The 18763-nt window shown below is 39.7% G+C and overlaps 2 protein-coding genes across 9 annotated transcripts in view; one reads left to right on the plus strand and one right to left on the minus strand.

Annotated features, from left to right (window-relative positions):
- KIAA1328 overlaps nucleotides 1-11212 on the minus strand; it is a 203750-nt gene extending 192538 nt beyond the window's left edge. Inside the window, exons 1-3 of one of the 3 annotated variants that reach the window (XM_081149096.1) lie at nucleotides 10873-10932; nucleotides 4876-4911; nucleotides 4083-4225 (exon numbers count right to left, since the gene is read on the minus strand). In XM_081149096.1, coding sequence (XP_081005222.1) covers nucleotides 4083-4184 — 102 coding nt within the window. In that variant the 5' untranslated portion in view covers nucleotides 4185-4225; nucleotides 4876-4911; nucleotides 10873-10932. Of the gene's footprint in view, nucleotides 1-4082; nucleotides 4226-4875; nucleotides 4912-10872; nucleotides 10947-11141 lie in introns of those variants that run through there. The other 2 variants (XM_081149095.1, XM_081149097.1) reach the window with 2 other exon arrangements.
- A 102-nt stretch (nucleotides 11213-11314) lies between these two features.
- The window catches only part of TPGS2 (tubulin polyglutamylase complex subunit 2), a 33364-nt gene continuing 25915 nt past the window's right edge, over nucleotides 11315-18763 (plus strand). For 2 of the 6 annotated variants that reach the window (XR_013999663.1, XM_081149133.1), the window contains exons 1-2: nucleotides 11340-11701; nucleotides 14814-14893. Coding sequence is in view for 4 of the 6 variants with exons in the window: in XM_081149133.1 (XP_081005259.1) it covers nucleotides 11503-11701; nucleotides 14814-14893 (279 nt within the window). In the remaining 2 variants the exon portion in view is untranslated. Of the gene's footprint in view, nucleotides 11702-14813; nucleotides 14894-18763 lie in introns of all 6 variants that reach the window. The other 4 variants (XM_081149135.1, XM_081149134.1, XR_013999662.1 and 1 more) reach the window with 4 other exon arrangements.

Consider the following 18763-nt stretch of genomic DNA (forward strand, 5'->3'; position numbering starts at 1 on the left):
GCCTGGCCGGGCGTGGCTCAGCGGTTGAGCGTCGACCTAGGATCTAGGCGATCAGGGTTCGATTCCCGGTCAAGGCACATGCCTGGGTTGCAGGCTAGGCAGCTGATCAATGACTCTCTCATCATTGATGTTTCTCTCTCTCTCTCTCTTCTTTCCTCTCTCTGGAATCAATAAAGATACACTTAAAAAAAAAAAAAAGAATAAAAAAAGAAAACAATTCCATTTATGATAGTATCAACAAGTATAAACTACTTGATACTTAGAAATAAATTTAACAAAAACAGTACAAGATATGTGCAATGAAAACTACAAAACATCTCTGAAAAGAAATTAGAGAAGACCTAAATAAATGAAAAGACATCTAACACACCATATTCAAGGACTGAAAGGCTTGCTATTATTAAGTTGAGGGTACTCTCCAAATTGATCTAAAGATTCACTGCAATATCTATCAAAATCACAGCTGACCTTTGTACAAAAATTGACAAACTGATTCTATAACTCCTATGGAAATGCAAGAGACCCAGAATGATCAAAACAATCATGAAATAGAAAAACAAAGTTGGAGAACTTATACTTCCTGATTCCAAAACTTACTGCAAAGCTACAAAAATTAAGACAGCATGGTGTTGGCATAAAAATTGAAATACAGACCAATAGAGTAGAATTGAGAGTCTATGAACAAATCCTTATATTTATTATGGTCAACAGATTTTCATAAGGGTCCCAAGACAAAGAAAAAGATGTCTTTTCAACAAATGATGCTGGGACAACATTAAACAATGAAGTTAGGTTACTATCCACACCATATACAAAAATCAAGTCAAAATGGATCAAACACTAAATGTAATATCTAAAACATAAAACTCATAAAAGAAAATATTGATGTAAAGACCTTGAATTAGGCAGTGGTTTTCTTTCTTAGACATAACAGCAAAGCACGGGCAAAAAAAGAAAAAAAAGATAAATTGGACTTCATTAAAATGAAAAAATTTAGTGCTTCAAAAGACACCAACAAGTGAAAAGACAATGCACAGAATGGAAGAAAATACTTGCTAGTTAGATCTAATAAGAGACTTGTAAATGGGCTCTATAAAGAACTCTTATAACTCAACAACAAGAAGACAAGCCAACAGAAAAGGATCTGAGTAGACATTCTGTAAAGAACATATACAAGAGGCCAAGAAGCACATAAAAAGATGTTTATCATTATTAGTCATTAGGAAAATAGAAATCAAAACCACAATGATATACCACTTCATATTTGCTAGGAAGGTTATAATAAAAAAGATGAATTTAAGTGTTAGCAAGTATGTGAACAAACTGGAATCCTCACACATTGCTGGTAGGAATATAAAATGGTGTAGCCATTTTGGCAATTCATCAAAAGGTTAAACATAGAAGTACTACATGACTCAGCAATCCTACTTCTAGGTATATATATATCTCCAAGAAAATTTGAAACATAAATCCACACAAAAAACTTGTACATCAATGTCTGCAGTAGGATTATTTATAATAGCTACAAAATATAACAACTCAAATGTTCTTCAACAGATGAATGGATAAACAAAATGTGTATTCAGCCATCAAAAAGGAATGAAATAATGATACATAATACAACATAGATGAACCCTGAAATCATTATGCTAAGTGCAAGAATCCAGTCACCAAAGGCCACATATTATATAATTCCACTTATATAAAATGTCCAGAAAGACAAACCTATATAGACTAAAAGTATATGAGTGGTTGCTAGGGCTGAGATGACTGGGGAATGTGGAGTGACTCCTAATGAACATGGAGCTTCTTTCTGGGGTGATGAAAATGTTCTGGAATTAGATTGTGATGACAGATTCACAACTCTGTGAATATACAAAAACCCAATGAATTGTATACTTTAAAAAGGTAAATATTATATATGTGAACTATATCTCAATTTGAAAACATAACAGTTGACTATTTAAAGCAAAATAATAATATATTTTGGGGTTCATGTATAGAAGTAAAATGTATGACAGTATCACAAAAGTCAGGACTTACACTGTTGAATGGTCCTTAAATTAAAGGTGAAGTGAGAAAATATCCCTTGAAAATAGGCTGTGATAAATTAAAGATGTATACCATAATCCCTAAAGCCAGTGACATAGCCCAACAAAGACTTATAGCTAATAAGCCAACAGAATTATTAAAAAAGTATCGATTTAATCCAAAAGTCTATAGTTGAATATAAAAAAGCAAACAATTTTAAAAAATCAATTTTTTATTAGAACTTGCATATTCAACTATTCACATCCCAGTACGAAGCTAGTACATTGGGAATACATGTAACACAAGTAGGCCTACAGTTAAATCCTGTAGACTACTCAACATAATAATTAGTTACAAACTAGATATCAGAAATGTCCTCAAGAACATAAGCCAGGAATTGAAAAGCTTTTTCTATAAAGGGTTCACCAGTAAATGTTTTTGTCTTTGTGGGCATACAGTCTCTGTAGCAACTCTGCCACTGAACACAAAGGAGCCATAAATATTAAAAGAATGAGTGTGGCTGTGTTCCAATAAACCTTTATTTACAAAATAGGTGGCAAGCAGATTTGGCCTACAGGCCACAGATTTCCAAATCATGACTTAAATTTTGCTTGGGAAGACAAAATATAACAAAAAGTAAAATAAGCCAATCAGATAGGACACATGTTAAAGGAATGTATAGATACTATTACTGAGGCAAAGATGAAGGAGAAATCAATAACTGGGCTATAAAAAGGAAGTCTTTATAATATTATTTTCTAAGTGAAGGAAATAACAACAATAATAATGTAGGCTAATTTTTAAAATAAAAACATCTTTCTTATATTTTAGGGTTTGTTCATCATCAACTAACAAATTCAAATGAATAAAAATCATAAAGGAAGCCTAACCAAAAAAAGTTGTCAATTTGATTTACTAACCACACAGATCAGAATGTAGGTCTTTTGAGACATACTAAGATAATAAATTTTCTTAACTAAGGCTTAAAGCAAGCCCAGATATTTTGGAGCTAATCACTTCATATTCACACCAAGCATTATCAAAGCACTCAAGAATCCTCTGTAGCTTCTCAGAAATGTGTATAGATTATCTAATGTTCTTTCAAAAACTCCTACCCATATACATCAGTTATTGGTTGTATAGACCTTGACAAAGAAGATGCCCTACTAAGAAGGTCTCATGGTGGCTTTATTGAGCTTAAATTTAAAAAACAAACAAAGTACCCAGAGCCTAGCAACATAAACCACACTTCAGGAAGAAGCCTGCACTAATCTGCCTGCCTCCTGCATTGAACTGCCTTCCTGCACTGTTTCTGCCATCTGAGCCAGCCCTTTAAGAGAAGTCCCTGGAATCCTGTTTAAACCAATAAGGCTGAGGCCTCCTAGTCCAACTAGAGCTCTATAGTTGTATCACCTTCAACATCTTCACCCACCAATCAGAGCAGCTCCATTCTAACCAATCAGGACCAATAAAATTGTGTGGATTTGGAGTCTTCATTTGCATGAGAGACCAATCAGGAACCAGGGGTGGGGACTTCTGTCTTCTTAAGTCAGCTCTCCTGTGGCTCTGGCAACACACTTTTCCTTTTCCACCAAGATTGAAGACTGCATTTCCCTGGCTGGAGTGAAACCCTGAAGATGTCTAACCAGAGCTGCAGGTGCAGAGGCAGACCGGCACAGGGCAAAGTGGATCTAAGCAGGTGGAAAACACCAGAGCAGAGCTGCCTAGCCTAAGAGGCCCTCACCCCAGGGCTGCCTTGCCCAGGGCCTTTTCACAGCAGAGCTGTTTCACAGTGGTGCTGCTTCTAATTGAGCTCTAACACGACTGAGCTGTTCCACAGATGTGCTGTTTTCACAGCTGTGCTGTATCACAATTGAGCTGTTTTGCACTGAATTGTGTTTTCTTCTTCACTGCATCTTAAATCAGGAATTCCTGTTGACAATGAATTGGCACCAACCGCCATCAATTGACAGTGAGCAAAGAAAAATTAGTAACTGGTCAGCATTTATAAAAAAGTGAAGAATAAGAAAAAAAACAAATAAATTACTGACCTGTTCATTTACGGAATCTCCTGCACCTTTTAAAGACTCCATGGAGAATGAAGCACCAGTCACTCTGGAAGTCTTAAGTTTAACATTAGCTTTTGGACTCATCAATTTGTGTCTTGATCTGATATTTCCTTCTGTAGAAATTCCTAAGGATTTACATCAAATAAGATTTCAAAATTATATCTTCTCATTCTCTTAAGCTCCTCACTATCCCCCCACCCCCCATCAACCTCTCCATTGATATCCTCCATCTTACAGGACCTGACAGGGGAAACTCTTACTTCATTCTAAGGCTCTCTTAATAACAAATCATGAAAAGATTGTTTGAATGCATTAAGATTCAACAGAAATATTTTTAATGGTGCGTGCACATTCATAAGTCATATTAAAACCAATAAATTACAACATGCCACACATACCCTAACTTAGGGGAAATTAAAGATCTGATTTGTCACATCATTGGGGTACTTTCAATAGTTCAGTTTTACTACTCATCTGTAATAACCAGTAAATTTAAAGAGTCTATTGCATAAACTCTGTATCAAGAACTTTTCACTCTTTTCTTTGAAATATTAAATTCAGGCTATTATTTGTAATACAAAAAATAAGAAAATCTCTTGCGCCTTAATACATGAAGTATAAGGCAGTAATTCAAACCTCAATGAGGTTGTACCAATTTTTTATTTTATTTTAGGTTCTAATGAACTGTTCCACATCCAGTTATACCTGCAAAGCTGTCCTAATGTTTCATCTTTCTCCTGATACTTACGAACCAAATTAACATAAAAAATCATACCTGGAACATATACTACCGATTGTTCTTCATCAGAAACTATGCAGGAAGACATGAAGGAAAATACTAGAAAAGCTTATCCAATATCTAAATGCTGCTTCTATTCTATACTTTTGTTATAATTTGTAATTTCTATTGACCTTGGAATTTAAAAGCAAAACTCGAAAGTAATTCAGTTAAATGTAGCAAAGTGAATATTCTTTTAAAGTTCATTTTCATATAGTCACAACTATATATTTTGTAAAAATTTTGGAAGACCTTGTTCCACAAAATTTGTTTCCATGCTTATTCCCAAGTGAGATATCCTACACTATAAATTCTGCTGCTTCATTCATTTCATTTTCTTTTGGAAACCAAGAGTTCAGTGCTCCAGTTTGTCCATTACTAGTAGGCATGAATAAATAATTTCAAAATGAGTTTTATCTTTGAAAAACAAACACTGTTTGAGGGCAAGTCAAGCATACAAACACAAAGGCATTTTTTATTCTTCATAGTGCATATGTGAAATGTCCCAAGAGCCCTACAATTTAATAAGTTGAAAGAAATTTAAGACAAAAAGAACAATAATATTTTGAGTTTCAAAAGCAGAAATTTAGAAAGGCTACTAAGATCATAACACTTCTTTAAAAAGAGAACAAATACAATAAAAAAGTGTTCTTTCCAAAAACAAAATTTTATTCCGAACCATATCTAAATCCAGATATGTCCGCAATTTGATTAACACTTACAGGAAGGAAGCATCTGAACATTTTTTTCCAATGACCTAGAAAGTTCTAAAGTCTGTTCTTTGATAAAATGTTTTCTTTTCCAAGATTTCCAGACAAATCAATTATGAACTATTTCCTTCCAGAAAAAGGATAGAGTAAAACAGTGGATTAAATAACGTGTTCAAAAAGTCCATATATTTCAGCTCATGATCAGCCTTAGTAATGGAGTATTTTCAGGAAATAATGATTAGATGTGCACAGAATTACTATAGTAATTTAGGAATATAAAGATGATGCATACTGCTTGAACTACTAGCTGATTTCTAACAGCTTTCCAGAGCAGCATATACACTCTCACAGCTTCAAGATTTTGGCTGATAACTAGTGCCCCTAAACTTCAAATTCCCTCTAATATCAGGGATGGAGCTGGTATTTTAAGAGGCACATAAAACAAGTAAGGATACAAAAAATTAGACCCCATTACTCCAAGGAAACTGAGAGCAACTAACACAGGAGCAGAGAGAGAATTTCTAAATTCACTAACGTCCAACCTATAAAAAACCTTACAAAATGAAATTGTGCAGGCTCTATTTAACAGCAAAAATGTACTCATTTTTTATCTTTTGGGAGTAGCACATACAGTTGGTGTTCAATGCATGTTTAATTATTTGCTTTTGGAAATAAACATATGGAATAAAGGACCCAGGGGGGAAAAATCCAAGATGATTCAGGATATCCTCCACATGGCACTGTCTTCAATTAGAAGATGCAATAATGATGAATTTGCAGAATATTCTTCAAGATGACCACTGGACTAACATAACTGAGTCCTGGAAAAAATACTACTCTTCCCTAGACCATTCACAAGATGCTTGCTCACAAATGGAAAAACCAGCTACTGGATACCCCACTCAGCGGCACTTTGTATTGCGGCACCTTGATTTGAAAGCTCACCAAGTACACTACAGTGTCTTCTCTTTCCTCAAACCTGACACCACTTCCTCATTCTTACTGCCAGCTAATAACTTTGTTTCTTATTTCTTAAAACAACAACAACAAACTGCAGAAAACCACTTAGGCTTTCTTGCCACCTTCTAAGGACAGAAGGCCGCAGTTATGTAAACATGATAGAGCACAGTCATAACAGATGCCCTGTTAGCTGACTAATGTCTGACCCATAGTTGGCTGAGAGCCACGATTGTCCTGGCTCCTATAAGACTGGCCCAGGACTTTCAGAGATGTGGGTTTTGCAGATTGTTCCTGCGGGTTTAAGGTTTTCGATTTGCAGTTTGTCGTCCCGGGGTGTGGTTTGTCCCCCGGGATGCACGCTGGCCACCTCTGGGAAGATGGTTTGTTTCTCTGTACATCAGGTTGGACCTCAGCTGAAAAAGTGAATGTGTCATACTCCTTCGGCTCCACCGTTTTCTGCGCAGTGTCCCCGGATCTAGAGTGAACCTCCCTTACACTTGGCGTAGTCCTCTGCACTGCACCTTCCACAAGCTTCTATTTGCAGATGACATTATATATAGAAAACCCTAAAAACTCCATCTTAAAAACTGTTAAAACTAATAAACAAAATCAGTAAAGTTGCAGGATACAAAATCGATATACAAAAATGTTTCATTTCTATACACTAATAATGAAATAGCACAGAAATTAAGAAAACTCCATTTAGAATTGCCTCAAATAGAATAAAATACCTAGAAATGCATTTAACCAATGAGGTAAAAGACCTTACACTGAAAATTATAATACACTGATGACAGAAATTGAAGACACAAATAAATGAAAAGATATTTCATGCTCATAGATTAGAAGAATATTGTTTAAAATGTCCATACTACTCAAAGTCTTCTATAGACTTAATGCAATCCCTATCAAAATTCCAATGGCATTTTCCCAGACATAGCATAAACAACCCTAAAATTTGTAAGGAACCTAAAAAGACCCCTAATAGCCACAACAACCTTGAGAAAAAAGACCAAAGCTAGCACCATCACGCTTTGATTTTAAACTACATTGCGAAGCTAAAGTAATCAAAACAGTATGGTATTGGCATAAAAAAGGAGACAAAAGACCCCCGTGACAGCTACCCTTTTCCAGCTTTATTTTTCTCCATAGCACCTAAAATCATCAAACATATACTTTACTTATTCATGGCCTCATCACATGTCACTAAAATGGGAGCACCAAGCAGGTGAAGATTCATCTTGTTTTGTTCAGTGTTGTATCTCCAAACATCATAGAATGCCTGCTCATAGTAAAGAATGAAACTGATATTTAATTTTATGAGGCATTGTCCAGCAAGCTTCAATGTTATCTTTCTTTAACTCATTCAAAATATGCAGGTAAAACCCATTAGCTACGTTCATGCTAAATTTCTTTTCAATATAAAATATGCTAAATAACTTGACCTTAACAAATTTTTAAAAAATAAAACTAAACATATTTGAAATTGCCTCCATCTAACCTATCCTTTCAAATCATTTCTAACCTAGCTTCATCTTGTTATCTTAAGAACCCAAATATTTACCTTCTTCAAATACAGAGATTCCCAATAAGCATATATTTTATGGTTGTTGGGAATCTAAAAGTCAAAGAAACACAATATATACCAAACTCATATTGGACCTCTTATTGGGTTCTACGTGCTACCTTAGTTCTACTTTGGTTTCTTTGGAAGCACCTCAATAAGACAAGTGCAGCAAGTTAGAAAGCATCCTTAATGCTGATACCAAGCTATCCAAACTCCAGAAATAAAACAGTAATTAGAAACCCAAGGCAGAAGTGGTAGAAAGGACAAAGCATGTCTATCCCAGGTGACAGGGACCTGAAGAAAATAAACTTAGTACTGCTCACTCTACTCTAACCTTTGAGCTTGCATCATTAACCAGCAACATATGAATACATATATAATTATTTTGACCACATGACTTTCCTGGTTAGTACATGTATACCTCATTTTATTGCACTTCACTTTATTGTGCTTCACAGATGTTGCACTTTTTTACAAATTGAAAGACCCTCTACCAGAAAAAAAGATTACAACTGCCTTTATTGCAATAATCAGTGGTCTAGAACTGAACCCACAATATTCCCAAGGTATGCTTGTATAGTATTTTAAGAACATTAAGTCTTTGTCCATTTTTAATTGGAAAGTCAATGCAGACATTATAGCTACTGCAATGTTTTGACCAGGTCCCTTATAGTCCATATTTGTTACTATCAAGTTACTAATGCAATCAAATGTAAATGTTGCAGAAACACTAACTTCTGATATTACCAGGATCTATAATGAAGCAGGAAAGCAGTTTGCAGGAAAGCAGTTTATGGCTGAAGGGGCATAATTTTACTTGCAGATTTAACCGATAAAATGTTAACATGGCATATCCATGGTTTACACATTAGGTACGCATACCTTGTACAAAACAGCACTGTATAGTTCAGCAGTGCCTAACTCAAAGTAAAAAAAACATGACATTTAGTCACAGGTGATCTGTCCTCACATAATGGAAACATCTAGGATGGGAAATCTCTCAATCACATTTCTCTAATTGTTTAGGAGAAGCACTGAACAATCTTTCTTTCAATAGTGTGAAAATACCAGGTTACAGATACATACTTTTTGGTCTTTTTCTATTGAAAGTTCTGCTATAAAGTCTTTGGGATTGTCTAGGAAGTCATCAATGTGACAAAAAGAGATCAAGATCCAAAGGCACGTGACTAAACCAAGTGATTCATAACTATCGTTATGCTTTTTTAGCGAAAATCAGTAACAAGTTCACACTTGACATTGCTTTTAAGTCCTATGGAGATATAAAATGAAATTATTTGAGGCTAAATGTTGAAATAGGCTGGGGAAACAAGTGATAGTAATAAACTTGCAATTCCTTTCAAATTTCTATAGAATGAAATCACCATTTCCCTATACAATTTCAGTTCTTCACTTTCAATAGGAAGATGAGTATTTTATATAAATTTTTAGAGTACGGGAGAATTTAAGAGAAAAGGAAAAACGTGTAACTTCTATATGAAATAGGGAGTAATAGGACTAGCATGAATTAAGTGAGAGTAGAAGGCTGCTGAATCAAAGAACATAGATCAGTTTACACACCTATTAACTTAATCAGTACCACTGTAACAGATTGTCTCCCCTTCCCCACAAATCATTTATTTTATATCAGAACTATACTACTGGTCATATGTGGTTATGAAAATGACCAAACTGAAAAAGCACATAAATTAATAACCTCCAAATATCTCTATCACAAAATTGTCATTGCAGAGGCAGTTTTCAAGAAAAAAGACTCATCACAATTTCCTGACTTCTTAATTCAGCTCAGTTGTTCCCAATGCACGTATTCTCTTTGCATCCTTACTGATAGGTAAAGGAAAAAATACTTAATTTGCTCAGTGCACTAGTGTGCTTTCATTCACAGTGTGTGTACATGATTTCACTTTGATTCTCACCAACCTATCAGAGACATGTTTAGAAAGTGCCTAACACTAAACATTGAACAGCACGGAAGGTAAAAATAACCCTTTCTCCATGGCATGACACTTTAATCGTAGTAACTCAAATAAGGGGAACTTATAATATAATTATGTAACTTTCACTGGGGGGCTCAGTAGAATGTGCAAAGAATACACAAAGTTAGCAGCAATGCCTCAAACAATGCTATCACCAGTCCGAGCAGACAAAACGGGTCGCCTAGGCACCCAGTACACTGATTGCCTTCGTCTCATGTAACACTCCTCTAACGAACACGGAGTAAAATGATCAGGACCAAAGCTCAGGCTGGAATAGTCTACACACCCCAGGGAAAGAATCACTTATGTCACACATCTCATCAAGATCCTGAACTGCGAAGAGTAAAAGCTCTACAGTCTCTCCACCCCAAAACAACCCAAGAACTTCAATCCTGCCAGTGGTGACCTGCAAACTACAAGTAAACCAACACTATATCCAGGCACGATGGTTTGCAGCTTATTCCATAGCCAGCGCCACGAGACCAAGTCCCCGTGAAAGCAAGCCCTACACCTCTAGCAAAATCCCTGCATGAACACAAACCATCACCGACAGGCCTTCGAGTCCGACGAGATCCTGACATCCTCCTCAACAGCGCAGACCAAGGACGCAGCTAAGCCAAGACAAACAGGCTCCCCGATCATCCAACACTCTTCCCCCCTCCACAAGCTCACTACGCACAGCTGGCCTGCGGTCACCACGGGCTGGGGTATCCTCCCAGCCCCGGGCTGGGCCACGGCTGTAGGCCATTTTTCCAGAGCTCACCGCAAAGGAGGGCTGCGAAACATCAGTATTCAGTCCCCACACCTGGAGCCCCAGCCTGGAGACAGTAGCAGGCGCTCTGCAGCCTAATTCCCAATCGAGGCGAAAAGCCCTGCACCTGGACTGCGGCAGGACAGGACGGCCCCGCCCCCGGGGTTAGCACCGAGCCTCTCCCCTCCGCTCAGTCCCACGCGACCGATCGCGGGTCGCGGGTCGCAGATCGCCGCACCGGGGAGGGCGCCGGCGCCCCCTGCCAGGCGGGCAAAGGATACAGTCCCGGCTCCAGAACGCCCCGGTGCCGGGGCGGGAGGGGCCCGCCACGTCCGCCATCTTGAAACAACCGCCACTCGGGGCGTCCCGCCCGGGCCGCCACGCCCCGGACTCCAGGCGCCGTCCCCATTGGCCGTTGGGCGCAGAGGCCCGCCCCCGCTTGCGCTGTGGGCGCCGGCGGGGCGGGAGGGTCCAGGCGGAGGAGTCGCTGTGTCTCCGCGGCTTGGTGGGAAGCGCTGGCCCAGGCGGCGGGAACGCGCGTCCCACGGGACCGTCGGTCCCAGACCAGCCCCGGCTCCCCATCGCCGCGGGGCCTCGGTCTCAAGCGCTGAGCACTACAACTCCCGGCATGCCGTGAACGTGATGGCGGAGGCTCGGGGGCGGTGTCCAGCCCTGCGGAGGTCCCCGCTCCCCCGCCCCGTCCCCTCGGCAGCCCGGGCTGCGCGCGGAGCCGGGACGCGAGCCATGGAGGAGCCGCTTCCGCCGCCTCCGCCGCCTCCGCCGGTGGGCTCCAGCAAGCCGCACCTGGAGAAGCTGACGCTCGGGATCACCCGCATCCTAGGTGAGTGGGGCGGGGGGCCGGGGGGCGGCTGCAGGGCGAGGCGGCGTGCACTGGGAGCTCGGAGTGGGACACCACCTTGTCGTGCCCGCGGGCATCGCTGCTGTGACTTCCGTCGTTAAGGAGGAGAAGGGAGTGTTGGGACGCAGAGTTGGGACGCCCGGAGGTTCTCCCCACCCGAGGTCGCCCCGCTCGCCCGGTGAAGATGGACAGAAGCGTGCAGAGAGACGGCAGAAGGCACCTGACAGTCGGGGGTTTGGGTTTCCCGAGGTGCATTCTTGGCCCAGGGAGTAACCTTGAAGCCCAAACCCTTCCTCTGGTGACAGTGACCTGGGAGAATGCCGCAGCCAACCTCCCAGGGCAACAGCGCCCACGCCCCGCCGTGTAACACCCTAAGGAGTCTGGCCTTGCGCCGCTGAGGGGGTGCTTGTCCTGTGTCATACCTGTAGTTAGCACCCACCGCTGTGTTAGACTCCGGGGCTACAAAAGATGGGGGGAAATGGACACATTTTTCTGGGGGGAAAAATCAAAAGATTCGGTCCGCTGAAGTGCGAGAGAAGGTCAGTGATCTGTTGTTGTTCTGAAGCAGCACACAGGAGGTGGTGGTTTACCTCGTGGGGGAGTTAAGGAGTATAGCCCACACGTGACGCTAGATTTTGAAAGATAAATGGGATTTGGTCAGATAACCAAGAAAGAAAAAGGCAGACTAAGCCGGCTGAATAGCATGCTTGGATCCCCTGCCATCACATTTATAATAAAATCCAAATACTGTACCATGACCCGGTCCCTTATGACCTGCCCGCATCTGTCTTTCTGATTTCACTGTGCTTTCGCCACAGTGGCTTCCTTGTTGTACCATAAACACATTAAGTTTTGCAATTTGCTAGACCCTTCACTGAAATTACCTTCTAAATCTGTCTCCCTCATTTCTTTCAGATCTCTGATTAAATATCACCACCTCAAGGAAGCCTTCCCTCATTATATGTAACACCCTTCTTTATCACTCTCTTTTCCCTTAGCCTACATTTTCTTTTATCCTTATGGCTTTATCGCTACTTGGAATTATTTATTTGCTTGCTTTTAAAATTTGTCTCTTTTCTGTAATAGATGTCCATGAGAATAGGAACTTTCCCTTGTATTTCCTAGTGCCTAAAGCAGTAAATGAGATATGAAACATCATGATGTAGTTGGGAGAAGTGATAAATTTTAGAAATGAAGTTATAGGGTTGGGCAAGGAGAAATCTAATCAGGACCACCTCTATCCTATCTCCTCATTCTTAGGCAAATTTGTGCTCTGTTCCTTCTTATATTCCTGGTTAGTCAGGTAGCCTTGCTATTTTACAGGCGTGCTTCGTTATTGTCTATAACTCTAGGAATTTTTCAGTAAATGAGTTATTTTTTTTTATTAATGTTTAATCTACTCAAGTCAAGCCAACTAAATTTCTCTTAAACTGTTAGTTCAGTTTAAAAACCTGAATAATTAAATGACTGTAAACATTTTAAATTCCATTTTTACTTTTAATATATTCTACCCATTACTTCAGATGTTTGGCAGACTGGTGACACTTCAAGGCAAAACCTATCTAAGGAATTAAACAACTCTGGTAATTAAACGTATAGTGAGTGAATCTAGCCTCCCGTTAAATAATCTCTTTATAAATTTAATCAAACCTCATAATTTCAAGTTAATAATCACAAATTGAAAGTCAATTCTATTTTTATTTTTTTCACGTTTGTATGTTGTTTTGAAAAGATAATATGTTAAAAGGGTTTTTTAAAATGAGGTAGCTGAAGTCAGTGGTAGGTCTGTGGTAAGCAAACTCCCAAAATCTTCCTAAAAGATATGAAATAACTTCACAAATGCAACATTTCTATCCAAAACCAAACATTTAAAAATCCTCAACAAAATACTATCAACCCAAATTCACCAACATGAAAAAGATTATATACCAAGTGTGATTTAGTCCAGGAATGTGCAGTTTTTTGAACATGTGAAAATTAATTAATGTAATGCACCTTATTAATTGAATAAATGACAAAAAACACATAATCATGTCAATAGGTGTAGAGAAAGCACTCGACAAAATCCAACACCATTACAGGATTTTTAAAAAAACACTCAAAAAACTAGAAACAGGATATAGAATAAAAATCAAACTTCCTCAACCTGATAATGGACAGCTATGAAAAACCCACAGCTGACACCATACTTAAATGGTGAAAAATTGGATGCTTTCCCATTAAGATCAGGAAGAAGACAAGTATTATGGGCATTCCCAAGACCACCCAGGTTCAGTGGTTCGCTAAGAGGATTACAGGACATGGAGATAGTCCTGCTGTGATTCTTTATAGCAAACATAAAGAGGAAAGTGCATGTGGGGAAGTCAGGGAAACCAGGTGCAAGTTTTCAAGAGTCCTCAGTGGAATCACATGGGATGCACTTAATTCCTCCAGCAACGTGATAACATGTCTGCAATTTCTACTGGGGAAGCTCACCTGCACTAAGGACTTCACACCTTTTATTGTAAATCAGTCACTTAAATACCTTCTACCTAGTATGGACCAAATTCCAGGCTCCCAGAAGGAAAGCAGGTGTTCAGCATAAATGATATTGTTTGCACTAACATTTAGGCACAATGAGCCATTCTTACCAGGGAATTTAGGAACCCCCCTGAAATCCAAGTTCCCAGTTGCCAGCCATGGACCAGCCTTACAAGCAGGCCTTTCTAAAGGTTGTAATATGAGGCCTGCTATCTTTACTCATCTTGTTACAATAAGAATTCTCCTCGTACCACTTCTATTCAACAGCTTTTGGAGAATCTAATCAGGGCAATTAGCCAAGAAAATAAAGACAAACAAATTGGAAAGAAGGTAGTAAACTATTGCTGTTTGCAGATGACATAATCTTGTATATTAAAAAAAAATCCTAAGAAACCCACAAAAACAAACAAAAAATCCTACACATTAAGTGTAAATTTGTCTGGCTCTGTCGCCACAATTTTTAAGTCCTGTAGATGTCCACGTTCTCTGGTCTGAGCACATTCACCTGTCTATTGTAGAAATGTGTGAGAGCCAGCCAATTGCAACTCTACAGACTCTCTTTTTCCTTTTTCAGAAGCATCCCCAGGTGTGACAGAGGTCACCATCATAGAAAAGGCACCTGCTGAGCATCATATGATTTGTTCATGGGAACAAGTAAGTGTTGCTCTGTTCTATTCTCACCTTCCAATAAAGGTCAATTTAAATACCCCTGAGAAGGAAAGAGGGCAGGAAACCTATTCTTATCTCGGTCCACAGCTTCCTTCAAGGTAGAGTTCACCTTTCTCTCTTTTCCTATTCAGGCCACTTAACACTCTCTTCCATTCCAGTGCCATTTCCCAGCATGGATCATCTCCTCTGAGCCTGTCATATGGAGGCAGTGGAACATTCAGAGTTGTATACAACAAAGCTAAAAATCCATCAAGGAAAGGAAAAATGAAATGTTAATAAGCATGCCAGGCAGAACGTGGTTAAGTGTTGCAGGTACTAACCAGATTAATAGCTAGTGCTTCCCAACCCTCCTCTGAACTTTCATTCATTTATTCAACAAAAGTTTGAAGCTTTTAAAATGGGCCAGGCATTGCCCTTGGTGTCGAGTGCTGGGGAATCAATGATAACCAAGAAAGGGGATAGTTTCCTACCTCTTGACCTTACTGTCTAAGACATAGTGTAAATCATTGCAACTATAATTATAAAGCAAACTGAGTACTATGAAAGACAGGTGAAGGGAGCATTGTCAGGAGGCCTGACTTAGTCTGGAGGGTGAGAAAAATTTTAGCCAAAGAAGTTATGAGGAGTTGTTAACCAGGTAGGTCAGGTCTGGAAGAAGGGGCTTCCAACCTGTATGAAAGCTTAGAGATGGAAGGATTACATTTTCCAGGAGCATAAAGAAGATCCATGTGGTTGGAGCACACAAGAGCAAGGGAGAGAGGTTGACAAGAACCAGGACATGTATAACTTAAATAATCATGAGTTTGCTCTTTATCTTGGGTGTAAAGGAGAGGCATTGAAATATTTTAAGTGGGGAACTGGGAAGTCAGATTTCTGTTTTGGGAAGATTGTGGCTAAATAGCAGCAAATGGATTTGACTAAGGAGCAAGAAATTACTGTTATATAATGAGTGCCTGCTAACACATATCACATACGTTATTTCATTTAATCCTCACAATAACCCTGAAAGGTAGGTATTGATATCTCTGTTATTGATAAAGAAACTGAGGCTCAGATTAAGGAGTTTGTCCTGGGCAACGTAGCTACCAAGTGGCAGAACCTAAATTTGAACTCAGAGTTGCCTGCCTGTTTGTTCTGCTCTGCCAGACTGTACTCTTGTAGTGGAAAGCACTACAGCAGTCTTGTCCTCAGCAGCCAAGCAGGTGATGGGTAGATGGGTTTATGTGCGTGTGTGCATATTTGGTCCTTGTAAGCAGGGCTCTTCCCCACCTCTCCCTGGGCTGAGCCAGCAGTAGTTCCTCTGGCAGCTCAGTAACTGGTAGTTGTTTCTCTGAATGATCTCAGCTTAGTAGCTCCCCAACTTTTCTCATGGGCTTACTCAGCCCCCACTCCCATTTCTACTCATAACCCATAATAGAAAAGGGAATTCCAGGATAGTGTCTATCTGTTGAACTCTTACTGGCTGATCAGTCAGATCTTGGTCCTGGTGAGGCTGTGGCTATGCCGGCTTGGCCTTGTTGACATGGTTTAGTACATCCCTCCTGATCCTTTACCGGCTTATTCAGCCCTTTAGAGAAAACTGCCGTGGGGCTTCTGTATGCTAAAGAGGAGACTCCTGGCTTTGAAACTCAAGTTCACAGACCTGGGTGGGAGGGTGAGAGGACAGGAATGTCTTTTCTGGGGTGGAATACCATTAAGGCTATGTCATATGTCACGTATTGAAGTAATTTCTGAGGCATATTTCTTCCTGTGTGTTATATTCCCCTAAGATCCCCTAGATATTCCCCTAATGAGATATGCTGATTTGGAATTTTCTCGTTGAGTCTTTTACTTGAAATATCTCACACCTAAATACAGTAAAATATGCCATAGTAAAATATTAACAGTTTAGGATCAGTAGCATAAAAATTCACTGGAGCAGTTTGTGTGTTTGGGCTTTTTGGAGGCCTCTGGGGTTCTTCAAAGCTAATGCGTGAACACAGATGACAAGAGTTTGGGGTGTGTACTTTTAAAACTCAATTTTTTTATAACACTTTTTCTGATTAGGCTAAACAAAACATGGTCACCATAGAAAATTTGGAAAATATAAAAAGGGATTAAAAAATGAAGAGTCCTCTAGGTTTACCACTGAGAACTACTGTTAGTATCATTTTAGTTGTAGATAGAGAGTGGGCAGTGGGTAGTGGTCTAAGGACACCCTAAGAGCCCATGAATGGGAAGTGGTCCATGACATCCTTGAAAGTGTGTCAAATTTATAAATTGTATGCATTTTTCTACAGAAAGATTTCTTCAGATTCTGAAAGGGGTTCATAAACCCCAAAAGCTTAACAACTGGTTTTTATATAAATTTTTTCATTCAAAACAAACATGATACACTCTGTGCTGTTTGAGTACCTACTTTTGTCACTTAAGCAATGGAGGGGAGAAGTTTTGAGCTGGTCTGAAATATGCCCGCCACACTTCCTAAACCCAAAGGGTTACTGAGGAGCATGTTTCCTTAGGAGAAAGCGTGGTAGTGCTCCCCTGACTTGTGCCTGCCCCTGAAAGTGTCTGTACCAGAGGAGCAGGAGAGTCCCAAGGAGCTGGTAAGTTCCACTTCTCTAGTGGACTGACCCAGGGCATAGCCACCATGTGGTGGTACACCATCTGGCTGCATAAATATAGCCAGATAACATAGGCTCTCCAAGAAGAGGTCCACAGCCTCTGTCCTGCCCCTTTGTGCAAATGCAGCTATAGTGGAGCAACCAATGGAGGTAAACAGTAGGAGTTCAGTTCTAGGCCCTTAGCTAAATAATGTAACTTCTCTGGGTCTCGTGTTCATCATCTGTAAAATAAGTGGTTTGAAATCAGTTCTAATATTTTATGATTCTCTGGTGCAAATGCAGGAAGAAAAGGTTGAAACTAAAACCTAAGTGACCGTATACCTACCTGCTGCAGTCTCCTAAGGTTAGAGGAAAAAGTGAACAACCTCTTTTTATTTTAATGTATTTCACCCTTCTTTGTTCTTTCTTTTTTTTTTTTTTTTTTTTTTTTTTGCCATTTTACTTTATTTTGTTGTTCAAAATATTACAGATGTCCCCTTTTTTCCCCCATTGACCCCTTCTACCCCATACCTACTCCCCTCCCCAGGCCTTTACCACACCATTGTCTGTGTTCATGGGTTATGCATTTATGCATATAAATTCTCTGGTTGATCTCTCCCCACCCACATCTTTCCTCTGAGATTCGCCAGTCTGATCCATGCTTCCATGTCACTGAATCTATTTTGTTCATCAGTTTATTCTTTAGATTCCACGTATAAGTGAGATCATGTGATGTTTGTCTTTCTCCACCTGGCTTATTTCACTTAGCATAATATTCTCCCGGTCCATCCATACTGTCCCAAAGGGTACAAGATCCTTCTTCTTTACAGCTGCATAAATGATGTAAATGTCCCACAGCTTTTTTATCCACTTTACTGATGGGCACTTGGGCTGTTTCCAGATCTTAGCTATTGTAAATTGTGCTGGTATGAACATAGGGCTGCATATATTCTTTCTGATTAGTGTTTCAGGATTCTTAGGATATATTCCTAGAAGTGGGACCACTGGGTCAAAAGGAAGCTCCATTTTTAATTTTTTGAGGAACCTCCATATTGTTTTCAGTAGTGGCTGCACTAGTCTTCATTCCCACCAGCAGTATACCAGGGTTCCCCTTTCTCCACATCCTCGACAGCACTGTCATTTGTTGATTTGTTGACAGTAGCCATTCTGACTGGTGTGAAGTGATACCTCATTGTGGTTTTAATTTGCATCTCTCTGACAGTTAGTGACCTTGAGCATTTTTTCATAACACAGCCAAACTGCCAGGAAACAA

The sequence above is a fragment of the Miniopterus schreibersii genome (genome assembly GCF_964146895.1).
Source record: "Miniopterus schreibersii genome assembly, chromosome: 10".
Lineage (NCBI taxonomy): Eukaryota > Metazoa > Chordata > Mammalia > Chiroptera > Miniopteridae > Miniopterus > Miniopterus schreibersii.